At 38.4% G+C, this 27,021-nt stretch overlaps 1 protein-coding gene across 1 annotated transcript; it reads right to left on the bottom strand.

The window, feature by feature from the left end:
- Positions 1-1,695: 1,695 nt before the first annotated feature.
- On the bottom strand, positions 1,696-6,702 carry MARS2 (methionyl-tRNA synthetase 2, mitochondrial). The gene has a single exon (XM_007494566.3). The coding sequence runs from the start codon at positions 6,587-6,589 to the stop codon at positions 4,772-4,774; it is 1,818 nt and encodes a 605-aa protein (XP_007494628.1). The 5' UTR covers positions 6,590-6,702; the 3' UTR covers positions 1,696-4,771.
- Positions 6,703-27,021: the final 20,319 nt, after the last annotated feature.

Raw genomic sequence — 27,021 nt, 5'->3', positions numbered from 1 at the left:
GAAAAACAAAGTTTCTATAGTTTGTAACCTAATAAAATTCTGGTTTTGTAACTAAAAGGTTAATTCCAATAAAATTTTGAATATTGATTATGTGTTCTCATGGAATGAATGTGAATTTTAAACATTGATAAGGTTTTACTTTTAATAGTTAAACTTCTTTATTATCATCTATATTTGAAATAATTAAAAATATGCCAAGGTACCCAAGGAAGTAGAAATTTAACATAAAAGAGAAGTGGTAGATTCTAGAGTTTGAAACCACTTCACAAATAATATCTAAAAACCATGTCCAAACTACTTTCCCCACCTGTTTCACTTAGCCCTGCAAAAGTTAAACAGTATCTAAACCACTAATACAGCAGCACATAAGGAATTTACCATAGAAACAAATTGAGCCAAAAAACAAATACATTCAACATTTTTCTGGACTGCCCTTTCCCCATTTTTATACTCAACAAACTCCCCAAACTTGGAGAGAACAGACTTCACATTCTGTAACTATCAACAGAGTTTAAGTTTCTTCAGTTCACATTATCTTGATCCTGGAAACATAACTTTGGGATGCTTATTTGTGTAGTTCAATTGAGTTCTTAATAGGCTCAGTTGTCTAAAACTATCCTGAAGTGGTAAGAGAGAAATCCAAACAGTGACTAGACCTGGCACCAGAATTAGGAATTTACAGAGAAGCTGGATGCATTGGGCATTGTCAGTTCAGAAAAAGAAAGGGACAAAAGAACTATTTTTTTATCACACTTAGATCAAGAGACAATCTGAATAACAATAATAATGAGATTACTAGATTGGTTGTAATGTTATCAGTTTTATGGATTGTAATTAATTTTATTTCAATATTCCATTACACTAGGAATAGTTTCATTCTTTGTGATCCCGCTACCTAGCATAATTCAGCCTGGCACATAAGCACTTGGCAAATGATTAGATTGAGTCAGAGAAATTAGCCTCGTATCTTGGCTCTGATGCTTACTAACTATATGTGGTCTTGGGCAGACGACTTAACTTCTTCGAACCTCTCTTTCTCATCCGTAAATTGAGGGGAGTTATCTAAAGCCCCTCTCAGCTTCAAATCTGAATTTAAGTTTTTTTACCTGCTTAAAATATTTTCACTGGGCCCTAATATATTTGCCATTATCTCTGTAAAAATGCATTTATCAGTGAGCATTAACACAAAGCAGTATGGTGATATAGAAAGAACACTAATTTTAAAATAAGAAAGTACAAGTCCAACTTCTGACATTTGCTGTGTGATCCTGGACAAGTCATACATATAACAGGCCAGTTCTTCATCTGTAAATGAAGAATAATATTTCACTATGTACCTTAATACCATTATTGTGAAAGTGGGATATTGGGCTGGTAACAGAAGGTAGGAGGTGTTTTGTGCTGGTACAAATGGCAATCATCTGCTTTGGGGCATTTGTAAGGCAACCAACCTGCCCCATTGCCATCTTCCCTCAGGACAAGTTGTACCCAGCAAGAGATGAAAAGCACAAGGCAGGTAGTTTGTAGTTTTAGAGCTTGAAGGAATCAGAAAGGTCATCTGACCCAACCTCTCATTTTATATGAGTAAACTAATGCCTAAAAAAGTAAAATATGAAAGTGTTTGCCAAACATTCTGGGATGAAATAAACACTATACTTGCTCATATTAGTACCTCTCAAAGAATTTCCCCAGACAACAGTTTTGTACATTTTAATGGCATACCATTTTCACATGGTTACAAAATGCCTTTCCACAAGGAAATAACAAAGGAAAGATGACATTTATGACCAATTTGCTTGGTCTGATTTAAACTCTTGTGTGATTATCCATGCCAGGGCTCCAAGACTATCTTTACGCTTTTTGTGTTTCCATTAGTGTGTGGTCCTTTCTGGATTCCAGTAATTACATGCTGCTATAGTTTTTTGAGTGAGTCTTGCAGTGTTTTTTTCAGGATTACAAGGCAGCCTCATGAAGGTGTATTCAGCCCTGCTGGTAGGTGGCTATGGCTTCAAAGGGAGTCATGACGGCTTAAAATTAGTCAGGCAATGGGTCTAAAATACTCAGATGTACCACTTATTGTTTTTTCTTATAATATATCCTCTTCTTTTATGGTTTATATGGTTGTAGCAAAATCCAGTTGACCTGTAAGAAATTTAATTGTGAAGGGGCTTAAGAAATCTTCTCTGCCAGCCTCCTCATTTTACAGATGAGAAAACTGAGACCAAACAAGATCAAATGACTTGCTGAGTTTCTCAGTTTCTCATGGGGTAAGTGGAGGAGGGCATGGTTGGGTTTGGGGCTGGGCTATTGGGGAGTTTTTTTAGTTGTAGGGGTTTTTTTTGTTTTTGTTTTTTAAACAGCATTGGCACTAACATCCAAGTCATCTGACTCCAAAGCCATCCAGAGTCTTGTTTCACCACATTGCATGCTTTGTACAGCCGAGGTGCCACCAGCTAGCAAATTCCAATCAACAAAACTTCCAAGTGCTACAGCAGAAACCAGATTAAAATTGGAAAATATTTAACAAAATAAATAAATGCAATACAGCTTAATGTTAATTGGTGATCTTCTAAATCAGTATGTGCCCTGCAGGGATGTTTCTATTTAACCCCAGTGTTCTACTCCTTGAATGCAAAAATATTTTGTTTCTGTTTTTGTAGTCTCCTGATGCAACATCGTGCCAGGCACAGAGAACTGGCCTCAGAGATAGGAAAACCTAAGTTCAAGTTCTATCTCTGACTCCCAGTGGTTGTATCATGCTTGGTAATTAATTTAACCTCTCTGTGCCCCCCATACCTTAGTCTTTTTTAAAGGGTCATAATGCACTGGCAGAGGGAGTTTCTCTATTGGAAAGTTACTAGTCTCAGTCTCTTTGTAGCTCCAGGTCTTTACACATAGTCCTCACTTAGTAAATGCTAGTTATATTGAATTGGAACTGGGACAACAACCCATTGCTGACTAGTTTACATGCCTCTTAATTCACAGCTATATCCAATAAGCACTACAGTATTCCCTGACTCACCCAAACCCCTTCTAACATAACCAGCCTGCCCCTCAACAGGGAAAAAGCTGAACCAATCCACTCATTTTTCATGAAGGAGCAAACACTTGGAGAGCTTGCCAAAGGTTACAAATATATTAAATGGCCAAGCAAAGATTCAAACTCAAGTGATTTCAAGTTTGACACTTCTTAATCCACTACCATGCCTCTCGAGTTCTGATGACACACTTTCTTCCATTAAGCAGTATCTCATTTTCTCTCACCAAGCACCTCAAAACCTTCCACCGAAGGATTCCCACATACAAGCTGTTCTTTAAGATAGGCCTGTTCATTTGAGAGATGGATTATAATGCCAGTTAACTGCAGAGATAATGAGAGCTCACATTTGCACATTATATCAGTATATTTAAGCAGTTATATCAATGCAGCTAATTAGGTAATTTCCAATTAATAAAGATTTCATTCAACCTATTGCCTAAATTGAAACATCTTGTGGTCACTGGTCAAGGTCATGACTTGGGATCAAAGGACTGAGTTTTAGTGCTGAAAAGGGCCTAGGAGATCATCATGTTGAGACTTGAAAAGTAACCTGCCCAAGGTCACACAACTGCACTCATTCATATCAGTTAGTGCCCCTCAAAGAATTCCCCATAAACCAAGTCTGTACACCTGATATAATGCCATCTTTAAACTGTTTGAAGCCCTTCATGCAGCTCAATGAAAAAAAAATATTCAGGGATTGGGGATACTCAAGATTTACATTCAGGTATTGCTGTCTCCAAGACCAACAATATCCACTGAATCTCAAGCACACTAATTACTGCAGTGGTAAGAGGATCCTAGCAGGAAAGTGCTATAGAAATGGGTAGATGGGTAGTACCAGTGGGATTTCAGTCAGAAACCAACATAGTACATGTCTACAACCAAAAGGCAGTCTGCAATCCCTTTGCTCTCAGCTCCAACAGGCTTAACCACTTTGTGAGCAAGATAAACTGAGATAAACCATTTTAAAGTGCATTTATTTAAGTAAGGGACTACACTGTGTAAATGTAAATAAACCTTTATTTCAGATCTAATAACCAAAAAATGGCTACCACAGTTTAGAATGTAAACCATGACTTTTAGGTTGTTCAAAAAATGAACTGGGGAAGATACTAGGTAAAGAAGGAATATTAGGGAATGAGAAAAGACAAGTATAAGGAATTTGGGGTTAAATCATTCTGAGACTACTAGAGGAGCCAAAAAATGGAAATGCAGAGTGAAGCCCCCCCCAAAAAAAAGTCAAAGATTAATTCATAATATTTAACTTTTGTTTGGAAGAGCAACCAAGGATGTTTGAATCCTGAACACCTAGCTTAAAAAACTTTTGAGCGATTTTGCCTAACAACAGAAGTCCCAGGGATCCAAAAAGAAGTGAGGTAGTCTGAGTAAATACTTACCAATTTTAATTTATTTGGCCAGAAATGTTGGCAGTGGCTCAGGGGATGACATAATTAGGTGTAAAGTACCAGCAACTCTCTTTTATCTCCCCACTCCTCCCTATCCCATACTCAAGTTGCCAATACAGAAGAAAGTGGTTAATGGTTCAAGGAATTAGAAAATACAGGAACTAGGCACCTCAACTAATATAAACTCCCTCAACCTGGTACTAGCTCCACATCATACTTCCTAACCCCCTGGAGAAGTCATTTGAGAAACTATCTACCTAACTCTATAACACATCAAGGATGTTTTCCTGACTTTTAAAACACAATTTTTAAAAATAGACATCTAAGTACTGTGAATTTTTGCCACCCGGGCTTTAGATTTGTCCAGTCTTGGGAACAAAAGCCCAGTGTCAGGTCCTAGTCTTCTCCCTTCAAAGGGACAAGGCTGTCCATAATATCGAGGAAGGAAGTATATGTTCTGAAGGCCCCTCTCAGTTTCTGAGATACCCAGCCTGGAAAGAAGCTTGTCAGCTAGTGCTGGGGTAACTGGCTGAAGTAATAGTCCAAAGACTCGAAGACACTCTAGTGTCACATGAAGCACTGTGTCTAGCCACTGAGCATCAGCCAAATTTTCCCTATTAAGCTTCCAAGGTGCATTCCGCTGGACAAAGCCATTGGTTTGCCGGACACAAGTGGATACTGCCTCCAAAGCCTTGTAGATCTGAAAATTTTCATAGTAATTCTCCACTTGTAGGGGTAAAGCTGACACTGCCTTCACCAAAGCATAGTCCTCTGGTTGGGCTTTTGTGGGAGCTGCCATTATATCCTCCATAGAAGGGAAACAGGAGGTGCTGAATACTGGGAAGATCCCAGTAGGATTTAGGCTAGTGGCAGTACATCGATTCAGGAGCCCCCCCAGTGCATCTGCCAGCTCAGCATCAAGTAACTTGACTACTTTCTTTTCATAGTAATCACAGTCCCAATTGGGGACACCTTGCCTTAGAAGGAAGTAACGAAATCCATCTACAGTAAACTGATCCAAGCAACTCAAAGGATCAACCACATTGCCCAGGCTCTTGGACATCTTCTGGCCATGTACTGTCCAATGGGAATGTACATATATGCGATGAGGGGGGGTCATCCCAGCCCCCAAGAGCAAAGCTGGCCAGTAAATGGCATGAAACTTAAGGATATCTTTGCCTATGATGTGGTGGGTGGCAGGCCACCAGGCCTCCTGCTCCGAATCAGGGTAACCTATGACAGTGAGGTAATTGACCAAGGCATCAACCCACACATAGATGGTCTGTGTTGGGTCTCCAGGGACAGGGAGGCCCCAGTACAAATGGCTATTACTCCGAGATACCGAGAGGTCTGGCAAGTCTTCTTCTAGCCACTTTAGAACTGTGCTGCGGAAAGGATCAGGAGTTATGGCCTGGGGGTCATCCTGAAGCCACTGCCTGAGGGGCTCCCTAAACTGGGAAAGTCTGAAGATATAGTTTTCCTCTTTCATCCAACAGACTGGATGCCCGCTGTCCAGGGCCACCGGGTGGCTTTGCCCGTTGGGGCCCGGGCGCCAGGTGACTTTGCCGTCAGGCAGGAAGCACTCTTCTGAGGCACAGTACCAGCCCTCATAAAGTCCCTTGTAGAGCAGCCCCCGGGCGTGCAGGACCTCCCAGAAGTGGTGCACTGCGCGCCGATGCCTAGCCTCCGTAGTGCGAAGGAAGTCGGTGATAGAGATGCCGGCCTCCTGGAAGAGCGCCCGGAACTGGGCGGACACCCGGTCACACAACTCAGATGGGGTCAGGCCCGCTGCAGTGGCAGCTTGCTGGATCTTCAGTCCGTGCTCGTCCGTGCCCGTGGAAAAACGAACGAGGGGAGCGGCGGGGCTCGTAACCGGCGGCGCAGCTGCCCGGAGACGGCAGTAGCGGGCCAAAGCATCGGCCAGCAGCGCAGAGTACAAGTGTCCGATATGCGGTGCCGCGTTCACGTAGAAGATGGGGGTCGTGAAGCATACACGGCCGCTCTCGGCACGCGGACGTCCGGGGCGCCATTCGCCATCGCCGCTACTGTTACACCAGCCGCGACTTCCCAGAGCAGAGGCCCGACTATGCAGCCCCAGCAGGACCGAGCGCTTAAGCCCCCGAAACACTACCCGAAACATGGGCAGAATAACTCATGCGCCCGAAAGCGCGTTAGAGCGAACAGCGGCAAAGGGCCAACCGGGTCTAAAGAGCAGCACATGCGCCTACTCCATCCCGGGCCAGCCAATCGCAGAACGGCGCGAGTTTAGCGCGTAAACATGGCGACGTCACCCCGCCCCTTCCGGAAGAGCCGTCCCGATTCTGTAGCAGTGGGAAAATGGAGAGGGCGTGGAGGGATTGTAAACTGATTCGGGACGTAATATGAGACCTGCCTCCCAGTGGGTCGGTTGCCTGTGAGAGCAGGAGCCTTAAGGGAGCTCGGTCTTCTAATTGATGAAGTGAAGGGAAAGTCGAGGGAAAGATTTTTTTAATTATTTAAGAATAACTTGAAGGTGCGGGCGTTCCGTGATTGCTATTGTACGAGTAAGAGTGCGCACTGATATGACGCGCCTCCCATTCTTCCCCTCCCGGGGCCTCTGCCGTTTTTTTATCCCACTTTACAGGTGAGGGAACCGAGGCGCAGAAAGGTTGAGATTTGTCCCTAGTGCCCCTGTTAAAATCATCCCCATGTCATAGAGGAAGAAACTGAGGCGCAGAAAAGATGAGACGACCCAGCTAGCAAGTGCCTAACTCTGGATCAGAGCCTAAGCTTTCATGACTTCAAATCCATCATTATTTCCACTTCCATTATTGTCCTGAATACTGGAAAATACGGTGTTTGTTTTTCTTTGTGGTTTTTTAACAAAAGATAGGATTTTGTGTCAGATTTTTTTTTTCCTTTTCATTATCATGAACTGGACAAACATGAACATTTTTCTTATACGAAGAAAAAAAGGGGACAATCTCAACTATATTGTCGCCATATTTTAGAACACTTCAGTTTTCCCAAGCATTTTACAAATATCTTTTCCCCATTTAACTTTTATTTGCTTGTTGATCGGTTGATTATCCTTAAAAGGCCGCTGGGTGGCGCACTGGATTGAGCTCTGGGCCTGTAGTCAGGAAGCAGCGCTAGTGTCCAAATGCCACCTCGGGTACTATTTGACCCAGGGCAAGTCATTTTACCTGTTTGCCTCAATTTCCTTGTCTATAAAGTGGGGATAATAATAGTACTAAATTCCAGGGTTATTGTGAGGGTCAAATGATATCAAATTATTGCAAAGCTGACACATGTTATATAAATATTATATATCATTATTTGCCTAGGATCACACACCAAGAAAAAATCTGAAGTACAGTTTTTAACTCGTCTTTCTAACTCCAGATCCAGCCCTCTATGCAATTAGTTGCCTCAAATTTTGAATCTTTAGCTTAGGTGAAATGTATATATGTATGTATGTGTGTATATATATACATATATATATATATATATATTGCAGTTTTCAAATTTGACATTTTTTTAAACTATTCTCCTGTTCTGTGTCCTCTTTCTAAACTTTCTGTTTCTAGGGTTTTTTTTTTTATTTATATCTCCTCTTTTCTTTCTGTTTTCCCCACTTTTTCAAAGAAACACTTACTAATCTCTCATTCCCTCTAATTTGTCTTGCCTCCTCCCTTGTACAGCTCCTAATTACAATCGACAGTGTTAGTCCAATATATATGTACTGATTAATTAGTAAGCTGTTTGTCCAGCCACATATTATGGTATTGGAATGCTGAATGATACCTAACATTTAAATATGACTTTAATATTTACGAAAATGCTTTCCTTCTAATGATCCTGTGAGGTAGATAGTATTATTGTCCTCCATTTGAGTATATTTGAGTATAACCCAGTTTCCAAAGCTCTTTGGTATGGCACTCTCCTCATTGGTGGAAATCAATGTTCTCCACCTACTTGAGGACCAAGTGGTATTGGTAGGAACCAGATTAAAGAGAGCTCCAGGCTTCCAGTCTTTTCCGGTAGGGAAAACAGCCCTTGAAGAGCTCTTTCTTGACCCAGTTCTATTTTGTTGAAGCTGCATGTGGAGGGATCTTACCCAAGAGGAAGTTCTCCATAGTCTCTAGTAGACCAACCCGGGTTGAGATAGAAACTACCAGTTGACCTCTCAGTGCAGCTTCTTCCCAAAGTCTTTTCCTTCAGCAGTCCCAAACAGGGTTTGGCATGGTTCATCTTCTCTCTCAAAGCCAGAACCCAGAAGTGACCAAAGTAGAACTCAAAGAGAATTAAACAAGATCAAAGACATGGAAAAGCTCCCCTGCTCAGGAAACCAAACCTCTCCAACCCTCACACAGGCAAGTGCAGGGCCTTGATCTCCATTAGTGAGAAAAGAGTCCCATACCAGTGGGTGTTGGGACTTAGGTTACACCCATACGTGAGAAAAGATGGAAACTACTAGTGATTTCCCCACACTCACACAATTTAAAGTGCTGAAATTATTATCTGAGCCCAAAGTTCCTAGATCCAAATCTCAAGCTATTTCCTTTGCACCACACTACCTGATTAAAATGTTTAAGCTAAATTTCCATATTTCTAAACTTCATATGTTGTTCTCTAAATGGTTTCCAAAAAATCTAACTTGAAGCAGTAAGTGTTTTGTTCAACTGAGCATATAGTATCAAATCTTTACAATTGTCTACTGCAGGTGAAAACAAGTATTTGATACAACTCTCAAAGGAAAGAGCAGAGGCGATGCTAGTTTCATGAGAGAAGGAAAATTAAATTTATAGACAAAAAAAGGGATCTAACAAGCCATCTAATCCAGTCAGTACTTAAGAATTTCCTTTACAATTTCACCCACAAATGATTATTACATCTCAATTTGAAAACTAGTTAAAGGGGGCAGCTGGGTGGCTCAGTGGATTGAGAGCCAGGCCCAGAGATGGGAGGTTCTGGGTTCAAACCTGACCTCAGACACTTCCTAGCTATGTGATCCTGGGCAAGTCACTTGACCCCCATTGCCTAGCCCTTACTACCCTTCTGCCTCAGAACCAGTACTCAGTATTGAAAAAAAAAAGAAAGAAAGAAAACTAGTTAGAGGGAACTTGCTGCCTGAAAAAGTGTAAATTTAGTCTAAATTGAAATCAAAGATCTTGTCCTTCCAAGATTCAATCCAAATATTACCTATTCTGTAAGATCTCCAAATCTACCAGCCCACAATGATCATTTTTACTGAATAGCACATATCTGTGCCATTGAGCATATGTACTTATTTTTCTTTATATGTTAGTTCCAGTATCATGAATAGACTATACTAAGTCTTAATTTCACAAAGAATTTATATGAGGGACCTTATGAAGAAGCCTTTTCATTTTATACTTTAGAAAATAATCTCAGAGGTATCAGATAATTTACCCAGTCACACAGCTAATTTATTAGCAGAACCAGCACTAAAAATGATACCTTTTTAATTGGCTTTTTATCTAGAAATTATCTATCCTAACTAGGATTCAAAAGGAGAAATAGCATGATAGGACAAAATGATTTCCCAGCTTTTTTTACTACAAGAACTCCTTTTTAAAATCAGGGTGAGTTTTGTTGATTTTGTTTTTTAATGTGACTACCTCCCTAGGAGGCAGTAATTGAAGGAATAACAAAAAGGTCCTTTTGATTCTATAATAGCAGTGTAGAGTATTGGATCTTAATTTAGGAAGCTCTGAATTAAAATCTTGTCTCACACACTAGTTATGTGATCCTGGGATAAATCATTTAACTTCTCCCAGCCTGTTTCCTCATCTCTAAAATGGGATTAATAAGATCTATAGCACTTACCATACAGGGATATTGTGAGGACAAAATAAAATAATGCATATAAAACAAAACATAAAGTACTAGACTAGATATCCCAAAAGTCTGAGTGTAGTTTTAAATTATTAAATATTTTTAAGTACTAACTTTTTTGTGATACCTTCTATAAATGCAAATTAATACTAGTAATATTAGTATCTATATTTTTTGGAAATTAGTAATATATTATGAGATTTAATCATTCTATGGAAAGCATATTTGCTTTTTAAATTGAATCAAATTTCATATTTTATTGAAACTAATTAAATATTTAAAAGGCAGTGTACATATGGATTTGTAGATACCCCTGTGACCTCCTAGAGACTTATACATGTTCAGAACCACTGTCAGAGTAGGGGGAAAAAATTGAATCTGGGATCAGATGACCTAGGTTCAAATTTAGTTCTGCTACTTCCTTCCTGTGTGACCTCCATTGAATCATTTAATTTCTCTGCACCTCAGTTTTCTCACCTCCAAATTAAAGAGGTTGGACTAGATTATCAGTGAGTCCTTTCTAGCTGTAGTATTACAAGAAGTAAAGTGGAGGAAAAGCAGGGTAGAGGAGGGAAGGGAATCCAGGATTCATGGAGTAGAATGGAAAGCTGGGATTACTTAAAGAACTTCTCAAATCAGCCTTAAAATAACACCTCAAAACAAATATTGGTGTGATAGAACCAACAAGGGGAAGGAGTGAAGTAACCCTCCTGTAAAAACCAAAATGAGAGGTTGGTAGAAAGGGTATATTTCACTAGGGCGAGAGGGGCAAAGCCCTGCACCAAGAAGTATAAGTTACCCACTCCACACTTCAACCTAGGCCCAGGCTCCAGGCATGCCAAATTATGATAAACTATTTACCCTATATATACATGAACAAAAAGGGGTAGCTTCAGGTGTTCTAACTCAATTTTTTGGGACCTGCTCAACACCCAGTAGCCTATTATTCAGTCAAGCTAGATCCAATAGCTGCTGGAGCACCACCATGCCTTAGAGGAGTAGCCACTGCAGCTTTAATAGTAACTAAATCAACCGATCTGGTATTGGGATGCCCTCTGACCATAATGTGCCCACACGAGGTTGAGGCATTGTTATTAAGACATAAGACACAAGCATTTACTGACCAAAGGATTACTAGGTATGAAATACTACTAAAACGCTGTGGAACATTTAATCCTGCATCCTTACTTCCTGATTTTCCAACTTCTAGAGAACCTTTACACGATTATACATCTTTATTGTCCATTGTTGAAAAACCTCGTAATGATTTACTGAACACCCCATTAGATAATTCGGATTTAATATTATTTACAGGTGGTTCTTCATTTATAAGAAATGGTGTGCGCTATACAGGAGCTGCAGTAGTTAATGAATTTGAAACTATGTAGTCAGCTTCCTTACCCTCAAATGTAAGCACACAAGGTGCAGAATTCACAGCATTGAAACACACCTGTATCATTACAAAGGATAAAAGAGTCACAATCTACATAGACCCCCCACTACACCTTTGGCATATGTCACACTGTTGGTATGTTATGACTCCAAAGAGGATTTTTAACCTTAGCTGGAAAATCTATAGCTAATGCAGAAATTATTAATGAAGTTCTTTCTGCTCTCCAGCTGCCTGAAGCCATAGCTGTAGTTCATTGCTCTGCACATACAGGTGGCAATAACCCTGTCTTTAGGAGAAATGACCAAGCAAATTCCACTGCAAAGCTAGTGGCCATAGAAGGGCCTGAATTAATTTTAACATTAACAACCTCTGATGACTTAAATTTATCACTTTCCTATAATGAAAAGGAAGTGGAAAAATGGAAACAAAAATTTAAAGCAAAAAACATTAATGAAGTATGGGTGGCATCTGAAGGAAAATCCTTGCTCCCCAGGAGTTTTTATCAACAAATTTGCCAATCTATTCATAAAAATGTTCATTTTGGCACCCAGGGCATTGTGGACTCCGTTAAAGAAGTATAGATAGCCCCTGGTATAACTATTATAGCCTCTAAAGTATGTGCAGCCTGCCCTACCTGCCAGGCCTTTAATCAACATGCCATTTATGGTAAAGCTTTTGGTGGACGTTCTCTCACCTACACACCATTTAAACATTTACAAATCTATTATATCTCTATGCTGAAAGCTGGACAATATAAATTGTGTCTGGTCATAGTTGATCAGCTGACCAGGTGGACTGAAGCATTCCCTACTGTTTGGGCCACATCTGCTTTTGTTGCCAAAGTCCTTTTAAAAGAAGTTATTCCACACTTTGGCCTATCAGCACGTATTGACTTGGATAGAGGAACTCATTTTACCAATTCAGTCTTATCACAAATTTATTCATGTTTGGGGATAACTCCTAAGTTTCATACGCCATATCATCCCCAGAGCTCTGGCCAAGTTGATCAAATGATTAAAGAACTTAAAACTATGATTGGAAAATTGTGCATGGAGACTCATTTGAAATGGCTTGAAATTCTACCTCTGGCCCTATTTTATCTCAGAAGCAGACCTAGAGGTGATTTACACATCTCACCATTTGAGATGCCATTTGGACATCCACCTATTCAGGCACAACCATTTATCCCTGCCTATACCTCATTGTTTAGGAGGGGATACATATATTAGACAATTACAAACAAAATTGCGAGAACTCTATAACTCTTAAGCTGCTGTTCAAGCAGGCCCCATAGACTTCTCACTTCATGATTTAATCCCAAGTGATAGTATGTATATAAAGAATTTCAAATGTACTGGGTTGACTGAACCTGCTTATTATGGACCATTCCAAATCCTATTAACTACACCAACAACTATTAAAATTGGGGAGAGGGACTCGTGGATTCCTTGTAGCCATGTAAAATGGGTATCCTCTGTTGATAATGAATAATTTACTATATTGATAGTATTTAACTATTGATTATGATAAGACTTCCTTATTGATGGATCTGTACTATTTTATTGCATTTTATTTGTGCCATACATATTTTATTCCTTTTCTTTCTCTCATTTTTTGCATTTGAAACACATGTAATTGTATTGAAAAGATTTTCTTTTAACTATTTTTGATTTTTGCAAATTTTTTTTGCTTAGCATAAAATTGCATACCCCAAAAACTTTAGACTATGAAAAACTGTCATTTATTGATAAATGTTATGGGACTGTGATTTATGATTGTGTCTGCTTCTAGAAAATGGGATCAAAAAGGAGCACAGACTTTATCTACATAGAGCCATAGAAGCACAGATTTAACCTGAAAAGTGCCAAAAGAGCACACTGGTCAAAAGAAACCAATCCATGTGAGATTGATAAACTTCTACGCCAATATGAAATGACTTGAACCTAGTGTGAGACTCGAGGTTGCGGCGCTTGACATATGTTAAGAAGCAGGACCCCTTGAACCACATTCCTTGTAAAATATTTTCTATGAAAGTACCTAACAATTGGCTAGTCTGGATCTCCTATCCCTGAGAAATTATGAAATATCAGACCAGGAAATGACACTTCCATTTTTACAAGAAAATCTAGTTTCTCTCTTAAGATATGGCAAATTCCTGTAGTCCTGACTTATAATGGGTAAATACAACATTACTGCATTTTTCCCCTACATATTTGTAGGAGATAAAAATTACTTTAATTGGACCCTAATACAAGGACCTGTTATGAATTTATTCTTTTTATTTAGAAATTTTTTATACATAGTTTTTGATATTTTGATTCTGAATTTTGAATTTTTTTCTCAAAGTTTAATTTTTTCTTCCATTTATTTATTTTTTATGATTTTGATTTTTTCATTTGATAATTGACACATACACCCATAACTCAACCACTTTGAATTGATCTGGGTGTTGATGAACACCCTCTTCAGGAAGGATTGTATTGTATGTTTATTTTAAAAATCCAATATTTAAAATTTTGTTTGAGAAAGAATTTCAGGAAAAGAAATTTGCTAACTCCTTGAATCCAGAGAATGAACTCTTTGAAGGAAAATGCTTGCAGAAATCTACACTGCATCAAGAAGATCCAGAATGAATTTTTGGGTGCAATGGATTGAACAAAAGGGGATTGAACATTTATTGTAAATATACACTTTTATGCCAAAGGGGACTGCCCACTAATTTGGGTGTTTGCCTATGCACCTAGCAAAACATTGGTTTTGTTTTTTCTCTTTTCTATTTCTCTCAAACTATTGTAATTTCCTCTTAAATGGTGAAATATTGTATACATCTGTAGTTAGAAGTGCTTTAGGACTACAAGATGATTTTGTTAAATGATCAATGAGGAGACTAGTATCCCAATGATCATCAGGGGGATTGTGAAGATTGGATTTAGCTATTTTCCTGATTGTAACAATGAAGATACTTAGCTCTTTCTTTATTGTACAGATAAAATTATAATCTCCTGATTGTAACAATGAGGGTACTTAGCTCTTCCTTTATAGTGAAGCTAGAATTGTAAGCTACAACCTATTTTTAGATTTTAACTACAAAAAGATTTTAAGTAACTACAAAAAGTGAATTAACCAAAAAAGGTGTTAAGTAACTACAAAAGGTGAACTTACCAAAAGAGGTGTTAAGTAACCCAAAAAGATATAATCTAACCAGAGAGGGTAAGAACCAAAGAGTGGGCAGTCCTGGAAAAAATCTAACCAAAGAAGGTGAGAACTAAAGAATGGGCAGTTCTGGAGAAAAGTGACTGCTGTGATTGGTAGATGTGAAATTTAGGGGAGGTGACACAAGAGAAAAAGATCTTTAAAAAGAAGACCAAAAGGTAGAAGGAAATCATTCGGATTCATTCATTCAGACATTCAGATCATTCATTCAGACTCAGACATTCGGACAATCGTTCGGAGATTCAAGCACTGACTTCGAGGAGTGACTGGAAGACAGACCCTTGAGGAGCGACCAGAAGAGAGACACCCAGACTTCTTTTAGACTGTCACCGTTGGTGAGTGAAAAACTGACTTAGTGACCCCACATTTCTGGAGGCATGAAGCCTCCAGGTAAGGCCCATGTTCTTGAGACTCTCCTCCCCTGGCTGGGGCTTAGAGATTCTGATTGGTATCAGAAGAATCCAGAGTTTTCTCTCTCTCTCTCTCTCTCATTCCTTAATATCTTCCTTCTATTGTAAATATTGTAAATAAACTACCATAAATTCCATTTACTTTAGTAATTCATTTGGGATTTAGAAATTAAATCCCTGGCGACCACATATAATAAAATATTCAGAGTCCAACCACAATGTAATTTTAACACCAGCCTTACAGTTCAAACTTCTCCCCTTAAATCCTTTTGTTTGATGACATGATCACAAGAATCCAGGTAGAGAATGAGAAAGATCCAGGAAGAGTACTTCTATCCAGAGACAGGGAGAGAGCACTCCTTCCAGTATGAGGGCCAGGAAAGAGAGCCCTCAAGACCAATTGTCACTCCAAGTTGCCCCTCCCCCACCAACTCAACTGCCATTCTTGTCAATATCTTCTCTCTAACATTCCAACTGCTGTTGCTTCCACCTGAGTGGCAGAAAGTCCAAAACTTTCTTCAGTTTTCCTTTCAACAATCATCGCCTTTTTTTGTTGTGACCTCCCCAAGGTCACTTATTTTTATTATACTTACCAAACTACTAAATCTACTTTATAACTACTTCCCCCAAAATAATAAACTTCCCTCAATTACTCTATCACTATTCTATGCTAACTTTATCTACTCTAAGGAATTCTATGCAGGAAAGTTTGGATAAGGGTAGTTTTAGGGTTTTACAATAAACTCAGTACAGTAAATGTTTGAACAAAACCATTACAAAGAAATTTGAATCTTAGTGCCAATACTACTTAGTCTTGCTAAGTTAAACTAATATAAACAATTTTCCTATTTTATATATCTATAATTATTTTCAAATTATTTTATTGATATATATTTCCATTAAACACAATTTAAGCATCAGCTTTACAATAAACAATTAAGAGTTTACTATCTGCAAATGCAGCTTAAGTCTGTTCCTACCTATAATTAACTGTCTATGCTATGCTTAACTTAACTTACTCCTAATCTATTCTCTTATTATAACTATTCTCTAAATCCCTAGCCTAATCTACAACCTAATCTTATGTACAACATATATACATGCTATGCTACATATTTACAGACCCTATCACTATGTTACAAACATAATTATAGTATACACATTATTTATAGAGATTATTTACATATAATACAATAATATACATTGTTCCTGCATCCTGATGTCAGTCAAATAGAAATATCTATTGATCTTTCTATTTGCCTAAGACCTTATGGAACTAACTATATACATATTTACATTTTGCTTAAATGCAATTTCAGACACTTGTTTATTTAAACAAGGTCCCCCAATATATGCCAGTTTGTGATATTCTGTTTTGTGTCTAATAGTGTTGTGTTGAATTAATACTTATCAAGTTTCTTCAGATTTCCACTTCTCATGTTGACTGATGGATCTCTTTCTTTCTTCCAAGTTATGTAGTGTTGCATGCTATTTCCCTAATATGTGTAATTAATTTTGTTTTATGATTTCACCTCACTCAATCTTACATATAAGTCCTGCTTTCTGTCTATCCTCTTCTTATATAAGCAAATTTACAAAGTTCAAAGTCTTAGCTGTCCATTTCAGCTTTTTCTCTTTGTTTCTTTTCTCTAGCAACTTTTCTTGATGCTTTTTCTCTGGGTTGCTTTAAAATATTTTCCTCTGGGCTGGAAAGTTGTGTTTTCCTTGTCCCTGTGATAGGCTTGACTGCTGGATCTTATTGTCTCGAACATTATATGTCACTATTATTTCTTTGTGGTGTACTTTTTATGTTAATTTGTTTTTGTTTTTATTTCTTAGTATTATCTTTTTATAATTATCTTCTTCTTCTGTGTCTGTTACAGTGACATTGGATTTTTCTGGTTTTATGTGAGAACAGTGGAACCATGAGTCTTTCCCTGCAATTTTTATAGCTGTCAGGGTAGTAAGCAATACTTCATGTGGTCCAGTCCATTTTATGTCTGTAGACAATTTTCTATTGAAATTCTTTAAGTATACTTTTTCTCCTGGTTTGATTTTGTGCAAATTGTAATCCAAGGGTACTGTTTGTTGTATCAAGCCCCTTTTGTGCAACTCTGCTATTCTTGTTTGCCAAGCTTGTATATATTTTGTTAATTGACAATCTCCACCTACTATTGCAATGTATTCTGGTTTACAAGTCCTTCCTTGCCAAATTGCATGTCCATATAGCATCTCATATGGAGAGATGTGCAGATCTCCATTGGGTTTTGTTCTAAGATGGAACAGAACTAATGGTAGAATGTCTGTCCATTTTTGGTGTGCTTCTGCACAAAATTTTCCTATCAATGTTTTGGTGTCTTTATTTAATTTCTCCACTTGCCCTGAACTTTGGGGATGATACAGTGTATGGTATGTTGCTTGTATTCCTAGATTTTTATAAATTTCATTTAATATTGATTGAGTAAAATGACTCCCACAGTCTGAGTCCAATTTTGTGGAAATCCCAAATCTAGGTATGATTTCTTTTAATAAGATTTTGACCACACTGAGTTGTTTTTTTTGGCAGGAAAAACTTCTGGCCTTGTAATAAATGATATTTTAGAGGGTGTATATTTGATTGATACTGGATAACTAATGGATCAAGTTTTGCCTTCCCTTCCTCTCATTTTCCTTCCCTCTTCAGAAGCCTTTCAGCTTCCCCTCCCCCCCTTCTTCAGTCACTCAATGTGAGCTGTGAAGTTTCAATGAAATAGTTCTTAATCTTCTTTATCAAACAAGGGGTTTTATTTGAGGAAGACAGGACAAGGTTGGAGGATAAGGTAAGATATGTAGGATATCCCTATTCTCTACAGTGAGTGTTAGGAGGATATTGAGGGAAATGGCAATTCTGTCACAAGTATGAAATAGTCAGTCAGAGAGAGATATAAGGACCACTTCTGATTTAGCTATTTCCTGATCAATAATGATGGAGATACTTGGAATAACAGAATCAGGTCTTGGAAACTCTACATTCTCCACCCTTCTTAGTTTAACAAGTTTAGGAAGGTCTGCATCAAACTCAAGATTTAATTATCTGAGAAAATGGCCTTCAACAGATATGTGGGGGGGGGGGGGGGGAAGGACAGACCTCTGGGCTGTCCTAAGTCAAGCTAAGTCTTGGTACAGATGAGATGCAGGAAAATGATGTAAAACTGTCGATATAAGGCACGTCACTTCCTCTCTCCTCCTCTTTCCCCGGAGAGACAACTCTGGCTGGAAGTGTGCTAGGCATTCCAATATATTGGTGTGGTGGTGGCTATTATCTGAGTTTGGTGGTGAGTTTTGCCCTGGAGCTGATTTCAGGTTCAGGCATCTTAGCTGAGCCCTTTTGGAGGTGAGGCTGATTCTTTCTTCCTTCATACTCCAAAACCTTATCTCCTAATTTCCCCACTTGGTACCAGCCAGGCGGGGAGGGGTGGGGGGGGACCTATTCCTATCAATTAAAACAACATAAAATTTCCAGGAGACTTGGTTTTTTCATTAGGATTTTATAAATTAAATCCTTGGCGACAAAAATAATTATTACATTCCATCTCAGCCATAATTTTACCCTTTACAATGGTGTCCTTGTTCATGTACTGCATTGCATACTTGATAGAATAACATTCTAGGCAGGATGGGTTTGCCTAGTTGTGAAAACCACATATCCCTTATTTGTTTTGCCCCTAAGTTCTTTATTCATGATTCAATTTCCTGTTCATTGTAGGCATTAGTTAGATTGTCCTGTTCAACTATTGAGAAATTCAATACATGTAGAGTCCTTTTCTAGCTGCAAATTTTGCTGTAATGTCAACTCTATGGTTTCCTGAGGACAAATGATCTTTAGCCTCCATGTATGATCTACAGTGGATTATTGCTACTTCTTTGGGCAATTGTACGGTCTCAAGAAGTTTGGCATATGCAATCTCTTTGCCTGCACTTGTCAAAAATCCTCTATGTTTCCATATTTCTGCTGTGGTATGAATTACTGAGAATGTATACCAGGAATCTGTGTAAATATTGACCAGTTTATCTTTCCCAATTTGCAAAGCATTTAATAAAGCAACTAGCTCTGCCCCTTGAGCGCTCACGTGCTATGGTAAGGACACATACCATAATGTCTCTGTTTGTATTGCTACTGCCAATCCAGTGAACCTTTCTCTGTTAACTATCGTGCTCAAACCATCTGTATACATTTCAATGTTGGGTTGTTCCAGGGGAGTGTCTTTTAAATCATTTCTTGGTTTTTCTACTAATGATATTGTTTCCTAGAAAATTATATATGGGTTCCCCTTCAAACAGCAGATCTAAAATCAAGGTTGCCGGATTCAATGGTTGGAAACATTTTAAAGTGATGTTTTCGCTGCTTAGTAACATAATTTCACATTGAGAAAGTCTTTGCTGTGTGCAAGCTTGTAAATGACATTTCCTCAATATAGATTCTAGTTGGTATAAAGACATTAAGTTTTCATCCTAATACCAAATCAGATGACTTTTGAATCATGGTTGCTGTGGCTGCGATTGCTCTCAAACAGGGAATCACTCCTTTCTCAGTTATTCCAGCTGTATACTATAATATGCCATTGGCTTAAAATTGGGTCCTAAAGTTTGGACTAACATTCTAGAAGCTATGCCTCTTACTTCATGTACAAAGAGAGGGAATTCTTTGTTGTAGTCTGGAATACCTAAAGTTGGAGCTGTTATGATTGCTTCTTTGAGCTGTGCCAAGGCTTGGAGATGCTCTTTTGTTAGTTTCAAATGTTCTGTGATTGTGTTTTTGGTTAAGTCCATCAGGCACTTTGTTATTTGACTATAGTCTGGGATCCATTGTCTACAGAAACCTGTTACTCCTAAAAAGATTCTCAGTTGTTTCTTAGTCTTTAGCACACTGAGCTTTTGTATGTCCTCTACTCTTTTCTTTGAAATCTTTTTCATCCCCTTTTCCAAGATAAATTGTAGGTATTCCATTTTAGGCATGACCCATTGTAGCTTTGATTTGGAAACTTTGTAGCCTTTATTATATAGCTCTAGGTGAAGTTTTTTATTCTCCTGGTAACAAACTTTAGCAGATGGGGATACAAGAAGAATGTCATCCACATAGTGAATGATTTTGCTTTCTTTGAATTGAATGTTCTTTAAATCTTGTTGCAAGATTTGGCAAAATGCTGTTGGGCTATCACAGAATCCCACTGGTAATCTTTCCCATGTAATCTGAGTCCCATTCCAAGTGAAAGCAAAGATTTTTTGGCTTTCCTTTGCAATTGGAATGCTAAAATAAGCACTACACCAATCAATGACAGTATAATATCTAGATTTACTTGGAATTTCTGAAATTATTTTAGATGAGTTTGGAATGACTGCATAGGACTTTTTTACAATGTTATTTACTGCTCTTAAATCTTGGACCAGTCTCCATTGAACTTTCCTGCAGAGTCACATTTTGCTTTCTTTATGGGCATTATTGGTGTATTATATTCTGAAATTGTTGGGATTAAATTTTTCTTATCTAACAAGCTTTGGATAATTGGGCTGATTCCATCTATGGCTTCTTTACTTGGTTTGCATTGTGGTATCTTTGGTGGTTTCCCTTCTTTAACTTCTACTTTTACTGGTGTTGCTGACTTTAGAATCCCTACATCTGTAGAATGTGTAGCCCAAAGTCCTTCTGGTATATCACTTGGTATTTCAAATATTGTCCTTCATTCTGATCTTGTACATCATCCACTTGCCCCCTGAGCAGCAATGAATAATGTTTTAAAGAGTCTTTGGGAAGATGTAGAAAGATTTCCCCCAATTTATCACATTTAAGGGTACCCACTTCCCCCCCCCCCCCATTTATTGCTGTCATGTAGAATCCTGCTGTGAAGATTCTGATACAGAATATTTTTCTAACATCATTGACCTTCTGGGGACAAATCCCCAGTAGTGAGATTGCTAAATTAGAACACACAAATAGCCCAACCAATTCCTATTGATGTCCAGAATGATTGGACCAATTCATACCTTTTTGAGCAGGGTATGATTACAAAAGTACCCCTAAACTGACTGTCTCTATCTTTTACTCTTCTGGCCACTTTTGACTAGTGCAAGTGAAAATCCAAGGATTTCTTCAACTCAGGTTTCTCCTTCCATTCCTTTTGACTCCAAGTCCAGTACTCTACCACTCTTCCTTTCTATAGAGATTAGAAATAAGTGGCTTATTGTTCTGCTTGCTTAGTAGATTCAAATCAAAGAAGTAAAAGAATTTATTTACTATTCAAAAAGCCAATTGTACCCTAGCTTTTTTCTGTGATTCTTACCTTGAGATCCAAGAATCAGGAGGATCTAAGATCCATGACAGAAATATCAGTGATAAGCATACTGCTACATTTTACTGAGAACTTACAAGTTCTTGTGGACTTAATGTCAGAAACGCTTTCAAATGATATAGAATACAGGACATATTTAGAAATCTGGCCCCATTTTTCTGAACAGACCCCTCCCACAAGTCCACATGACTCTTGCCTTTTACTTGTTTCAAATTATTCAATTCAAATGAGTACCTGTGTTAGGGTCCGGTTTTTCATCCACCAGCAAGGAAGACCCGTAGACAATGCAATCAAGCAAGAGGGCCATTTATTGTACTGGCATGCACCAGTGGAAACTCAGCCAAGAGAGTTCTGAGTTCCCTCCTGAAGGCTGGGCCTTAAATACCCTCCAGCATGTATGCCCCCCCCCCTTCCAGTCCTTTATCTGTTACATACCATTGTTGGATTGCCGGCATGTATGGCTCCCCTCAGCCCTTATCTGTTACATACTATTCTTGGAACCTTGACATTTTTATGTTACTGGGGTCTTCCTGGCCTCTAAGTTCTTATCTTGAACCTACTACAGCTGGGATCTTGGCATATTTGTGGTTCTGAACTTCCAAGGCCAGGCCATTTCCTGCTCAGGCCTCCCTTACCTGCTATCAAGAAGTGGTAAGGGTGATACAAGTATTAAATCCTCCTATACTTGAATAACACAGTCTTATTGGGGAGCAAAAGACACATGAAAAAGTAAAGGTTTCAAGGATCTATGAGTACTTTCTTCATGGACACATACAGCCCCTCCACACTTTAATTAATGATCCCTATGAGTGGGTAGGGTAAAAAAATCAAACACCTAGAAATCAACTTGGCATTTAGATAAATAACCATTTTTAAAATGTCATTGCACCATAAGCAAATTAAAAAATGGAAAAGTTTACCTGTCAGACTTATGGAGAAGGGAAAATTATGACCAAATAAGACATTATGAAAAATGAAATAGATAATTTTGATTTGAAAGCCTCCTGCCAAGCGAGAAGCTTTATGGTAGGAAAATAGAAAAGGGATAGAAGTTTTGGATCCCGCAAAGGGCGTGAAGGAGCCAACCTTTGAGATGTCAATAATGAGTCAGTAATCAATTATTATTAATATTTGGGAGCCACAGCCATACTCCGATCAATGGACGTTACTGGAAGGCTAATTTCCGCCCAGAGATCCCGTTTAACACTACACTGGTCAGAGGATGATATAGCTCAGCTGGGAGAATGAATAGAGACTAGTAGAATCAGAGAATGCTAGCATAGTATTAGCATTGGAAAAGAAAGAGAGACACCTGGCCGAAGGCCAGGCCTCAGGTAAAGATAGAGAGGAGAGAGAAAGGTGGAAGGACAGCAAACCTGAAGCTCATCCAAGAAGGAGAAGAAGAAAAAAAGGAGGAGCTCCCCAATTTATTGTCTTTTGATACGCAAATGAACTCAATACATATTGATAAGTTACATGATGCCTCAATACATATAGATGAGTTACATAGTGTATTGACATTGGCCAATTGCAAATTACGACAAGGTGAAGGTGGGGTTTTTATCCTCAGGTGAGTGAGACAAAGGGAAGCCAGGTTTTCGCGCCCTAACTTCAGCCACGCTGGGAAAGAGTTCATTGCCATGCGCAGAATGGCCATGTGCCCATTCACAAACCTTGTCTCTTTATAATACCTATGGGCTGGACTGCTACACACTAAATGTAAATGGTTGTACAAATAAAACCAATGCTACCAAGATTAGAAGGGAAATAAATTGGGGAGAATTTTTATAGCAAATATCTCTGACAAAAGCTTCATTTCTCAAATATATAGAAAGTGGGATAAATTTTATAAGAATACAAAGCATTAGATCAAAGCATATTATCTTCTATATTGGTTTATTTATAGATTTATTTTAGGGTTTGGGTTTTATATGACTATTCTCTTATAGCAATGACCAACATGGAACTATGTTTTGCATAATAATACAACTTTAATTCAGATCAAATTACTTAACATTGCTGAGAGGAGGGAGAGAAGTCAGAAGGGAGATAATTTGGATCTCAATTTCAGAAACATGGAAAAATTGTTATTGCATGTAATTGGTAAAATAAGAATATCATTTGGGGAATAGTTGAACAAGTTGTAGTATATGGTTGTAATGGAATACTATTGTTCCATAATGATAAACAGAAACAGTTCAGAAAAACCTAGAAATACTTATATGAACTGATGCAAAGTAGAGTGAACAGAACCAGGAGAACAGTGTATACAGTAATATCATACAATGATCAAGTGTGAAAAACTAAACCATTATCAGCAAAGCAAGTCTCCAAGATAACTATAAGGGACTCATGATAAAAATGCTATCCACAGCCAAAGAAGGAACTATTAGAGTCTGAGTACAAGTCAAAGCATGCTATCTTCCTCCTATATTTCCTTCATGGGCTTTCTATTGTATGTGTGATATGTATCTTCTATTGTGGCATGAGCAATTGTATTACATGAAAATATGGGTATAACCTATATCAGACTATTCACCATCTCAGGGATGAAGGGGAAGGAACAGAGGGAGGAAGAAAATATGAATTTTAAAATGTAAAAAACTTGTCTAAAATTGTTTCTATATTTAACTGAAAAAATTTATTTAATTGGGGGGAAATGTCATTGACAGTTGATACCACAAGACAGGGCATGATTAATTATATTAAAAGGAATTTGTAGGGGGCAGCTGGGTGGCTCAGTGGATTGAGAGTCAGGCCCAGAGATGGGAGATCCTGGGTTCAAAGTGTCCTCAGACACTTCCTAGCTGTGTGACCCTGGGCAAGTCACTTGACCCCCATTGCCTAGCCCTTACCACTCTTCTGCCTTGGAACCAATATCCAGTACTGATTCTAAGACAGGAAGGTAAGGGATTTTAAAAAAAAAAGGAATTTGTAGAAAACAATTAGTACAAAAATTTAGAAGAACGAGAGAGCTAATAAACATTTGAAGTTAGGGAAGATTTCTCTTCTTCATCTTGTGGAGACACAGTCTATAGTCTTTTATGACTTGTGGAGAAAATAACCTATATTTGGAAAGATAGCAAGTCAAAAGAAAGAAAATGTTAGATGAAAGGGTAGAGAAACTTTCTTCATTCTGAGTAAATCTACATTTTTTCAGAAGCATAATAGTAGATTAATTGACTAAAAGACCAGAAAAAAATGAATTGGTGTGGGGTCCCCTATTCTTTTTGTCTTTTAGTGCCTTTTCTACAAAGACATGCTTTCTTTAGCTGCTTCAGTCTGTGGAAGGCATAGTTAGTCAACAAACATGTATTAATCATTGTGTGTCAAACACTGTGCTAAGTACAGAGGATATAATCCCTACTCTCCAAGTGGTCCCAATCTAAAATAGTGAGGAAAACATGAAAACAACTGTACACAAAAAGATGTGTATGGAATAAGCTGGAGAAAATAAATACCAAGTCTGGAAAATAGTAAAATTGCTTCAGCTTCATTACAATGCTCATGGCTTCTCACTTTTTACTTGCTTTTGATAAACTGGCAAAGAGTAAAAGAATAGATTTTTCATATGTCAGGGTTAGGAGAGGGAAAAGTTCTTGGAGGAACAGCATAGAGGTCCACATAGAGCACTGCAAAGTTTTCAAAGAGCTTTACATAAATTATCTAATGGCTTCCTCACAAAAGTCAATTAAGGGAAGTACTATTATTTTTCTATTTTACAGTCAAGAAAAGTAAGACACAGGTTAGGTAATTTGCCTCTAGTCACACAGCTAATAAATATGAATCAAGGTTGAATTTCTGTCTTCTTAACTCCAAGTCTAGTAGAATCCACTCAATCCACAAAATGTCAGCAAGTTTACATGTATGCAGTACTTTATTCCCCTTCCTAAACAGCAGGTGGCACTAGAAAGCAATATCAGAAACTTCCATTGAGTCCCCTTGCCTTTCTTCAACTCCTCTCCTCTGATCAACACTGTTCTTCCTAGACAACAGCTGGAACCTTCAGGTCAACTTACTGCCCTCCTAGCTTAACTACACACATGTTGGCTTCTTGACTGCTAGTATTTCCTCAGATCAGAGCCTCCTGGTGGTCAGGGGCGAGTCAAACTGCTAAAAATGCCTCTCTTTTAGTTATGAAACTGACGGTCCTTATTTAATCTTCACACAATCTCCAAATAGTTATTTAATTTACCACTTTGTGAGTTATAACCTTCAAAACTGGAAAATGTAAAAAAAAAATGTTGTCACATTTGCATTATGTGGAGAGACCACGATGCCTCAGTCATTTCCCCTCAAACAAGTCCTCGTAGTTCATTCACCTGAGGGACAGCTCTCGAGCCAGTCTTCCTCTGAATCTCAGGCAGTCTGAAAACTTTCTTTACTCATGGATTTTATTAGTTTTTTAGACATAAAGACTCTTTTGGCCCTCTTGAAAGTCACATTGTCCATATGGGAAGCCATTACTTTACAAAATGATGAAGAAACTGACCTGGAAGTGGCCACTAGCCCAAGCTCCGGCAGCCAGAAAGTGGCACACCTGGATTCAAACTTAAGCCTTTTTCAGTTCAATGCTCTTTTTTTTTCTTCTTAAAGGATTTTTTAATTTACTGGACTTAGACCTATGCTCTTTCCAGCACACCAACCAGACTCATATATGCCTATCCACATGTAAACTTCATCTTGCCTACAACCACAAATTCCTCGACATTTCCATACAACTCTGCCTATATTATTACCATCCTCCTTATCCACCTCCCACTAGAACCTTGGAACTTACCCCTGGGAAGCTGGACTCTGATAGAAGAGTTTTCACTGTGCCTAATCTACTAATGAGACATTAAGACCTTATGTTGGGGGCAGCTGAGTGCCTCAGGGAATAGAAAGCCAGGCCTAGAGACAGGAGGTCCTGGGTTCAAAGTTGGCCTCAGATACTTCCTAGCTGTGTGACCCTGGGCAAGTCACTTAACCCCCATTGCCTAATCCTTGCCACTTTACCACCTTGGATTATTAATTCTAAGACAAAAGGTAAAAGTTTTTTTTAATGTCATATGTTGCCCCAAACCCAGGCTCCTAATAGTTTCCAAAGCATGTTCCCCTCCCTAGTTTATCCTTTATGCACTGTCTTCCCCTGTTAGAATATGAGTTCCTTAAGCACAGGAGCTGCCTTGCTTACAACTATTTCTATTTTCATTGCTTAGCACAGTCAATCAATAAATAATCCTGGACATAAAGAAAGCCATTAACAACATTTTTCATCTTCATTAGAATTCAAAACAAATATTCAAAACTATAAACCAAGTGGTCAGAATTCTATATTTCAAATAGATGCTTAGCCACAGGAGTGAGCTGTGTTCCCAGATACTGCAACAAACACAGTGCAAAACGT

This window comes from Monodelphis domestica, chromosome 4 (genome assembly GCF_027887165.1).
Source record: "Monodelphis domestica isolate mMonDom1 chromosome 4, mMonDom1.pri, whole genome shotgun sequence".
NCBI classification, from domain to species: Eukaryota; Metazoa; Chordata; class Mammalia; order Didelphimorphia; family Didelphidae; genus Monodelphis; species Monodelphis domestica.
This window is presented reverse-complemented; position numbering and strand designations above follow the sequence as displayed.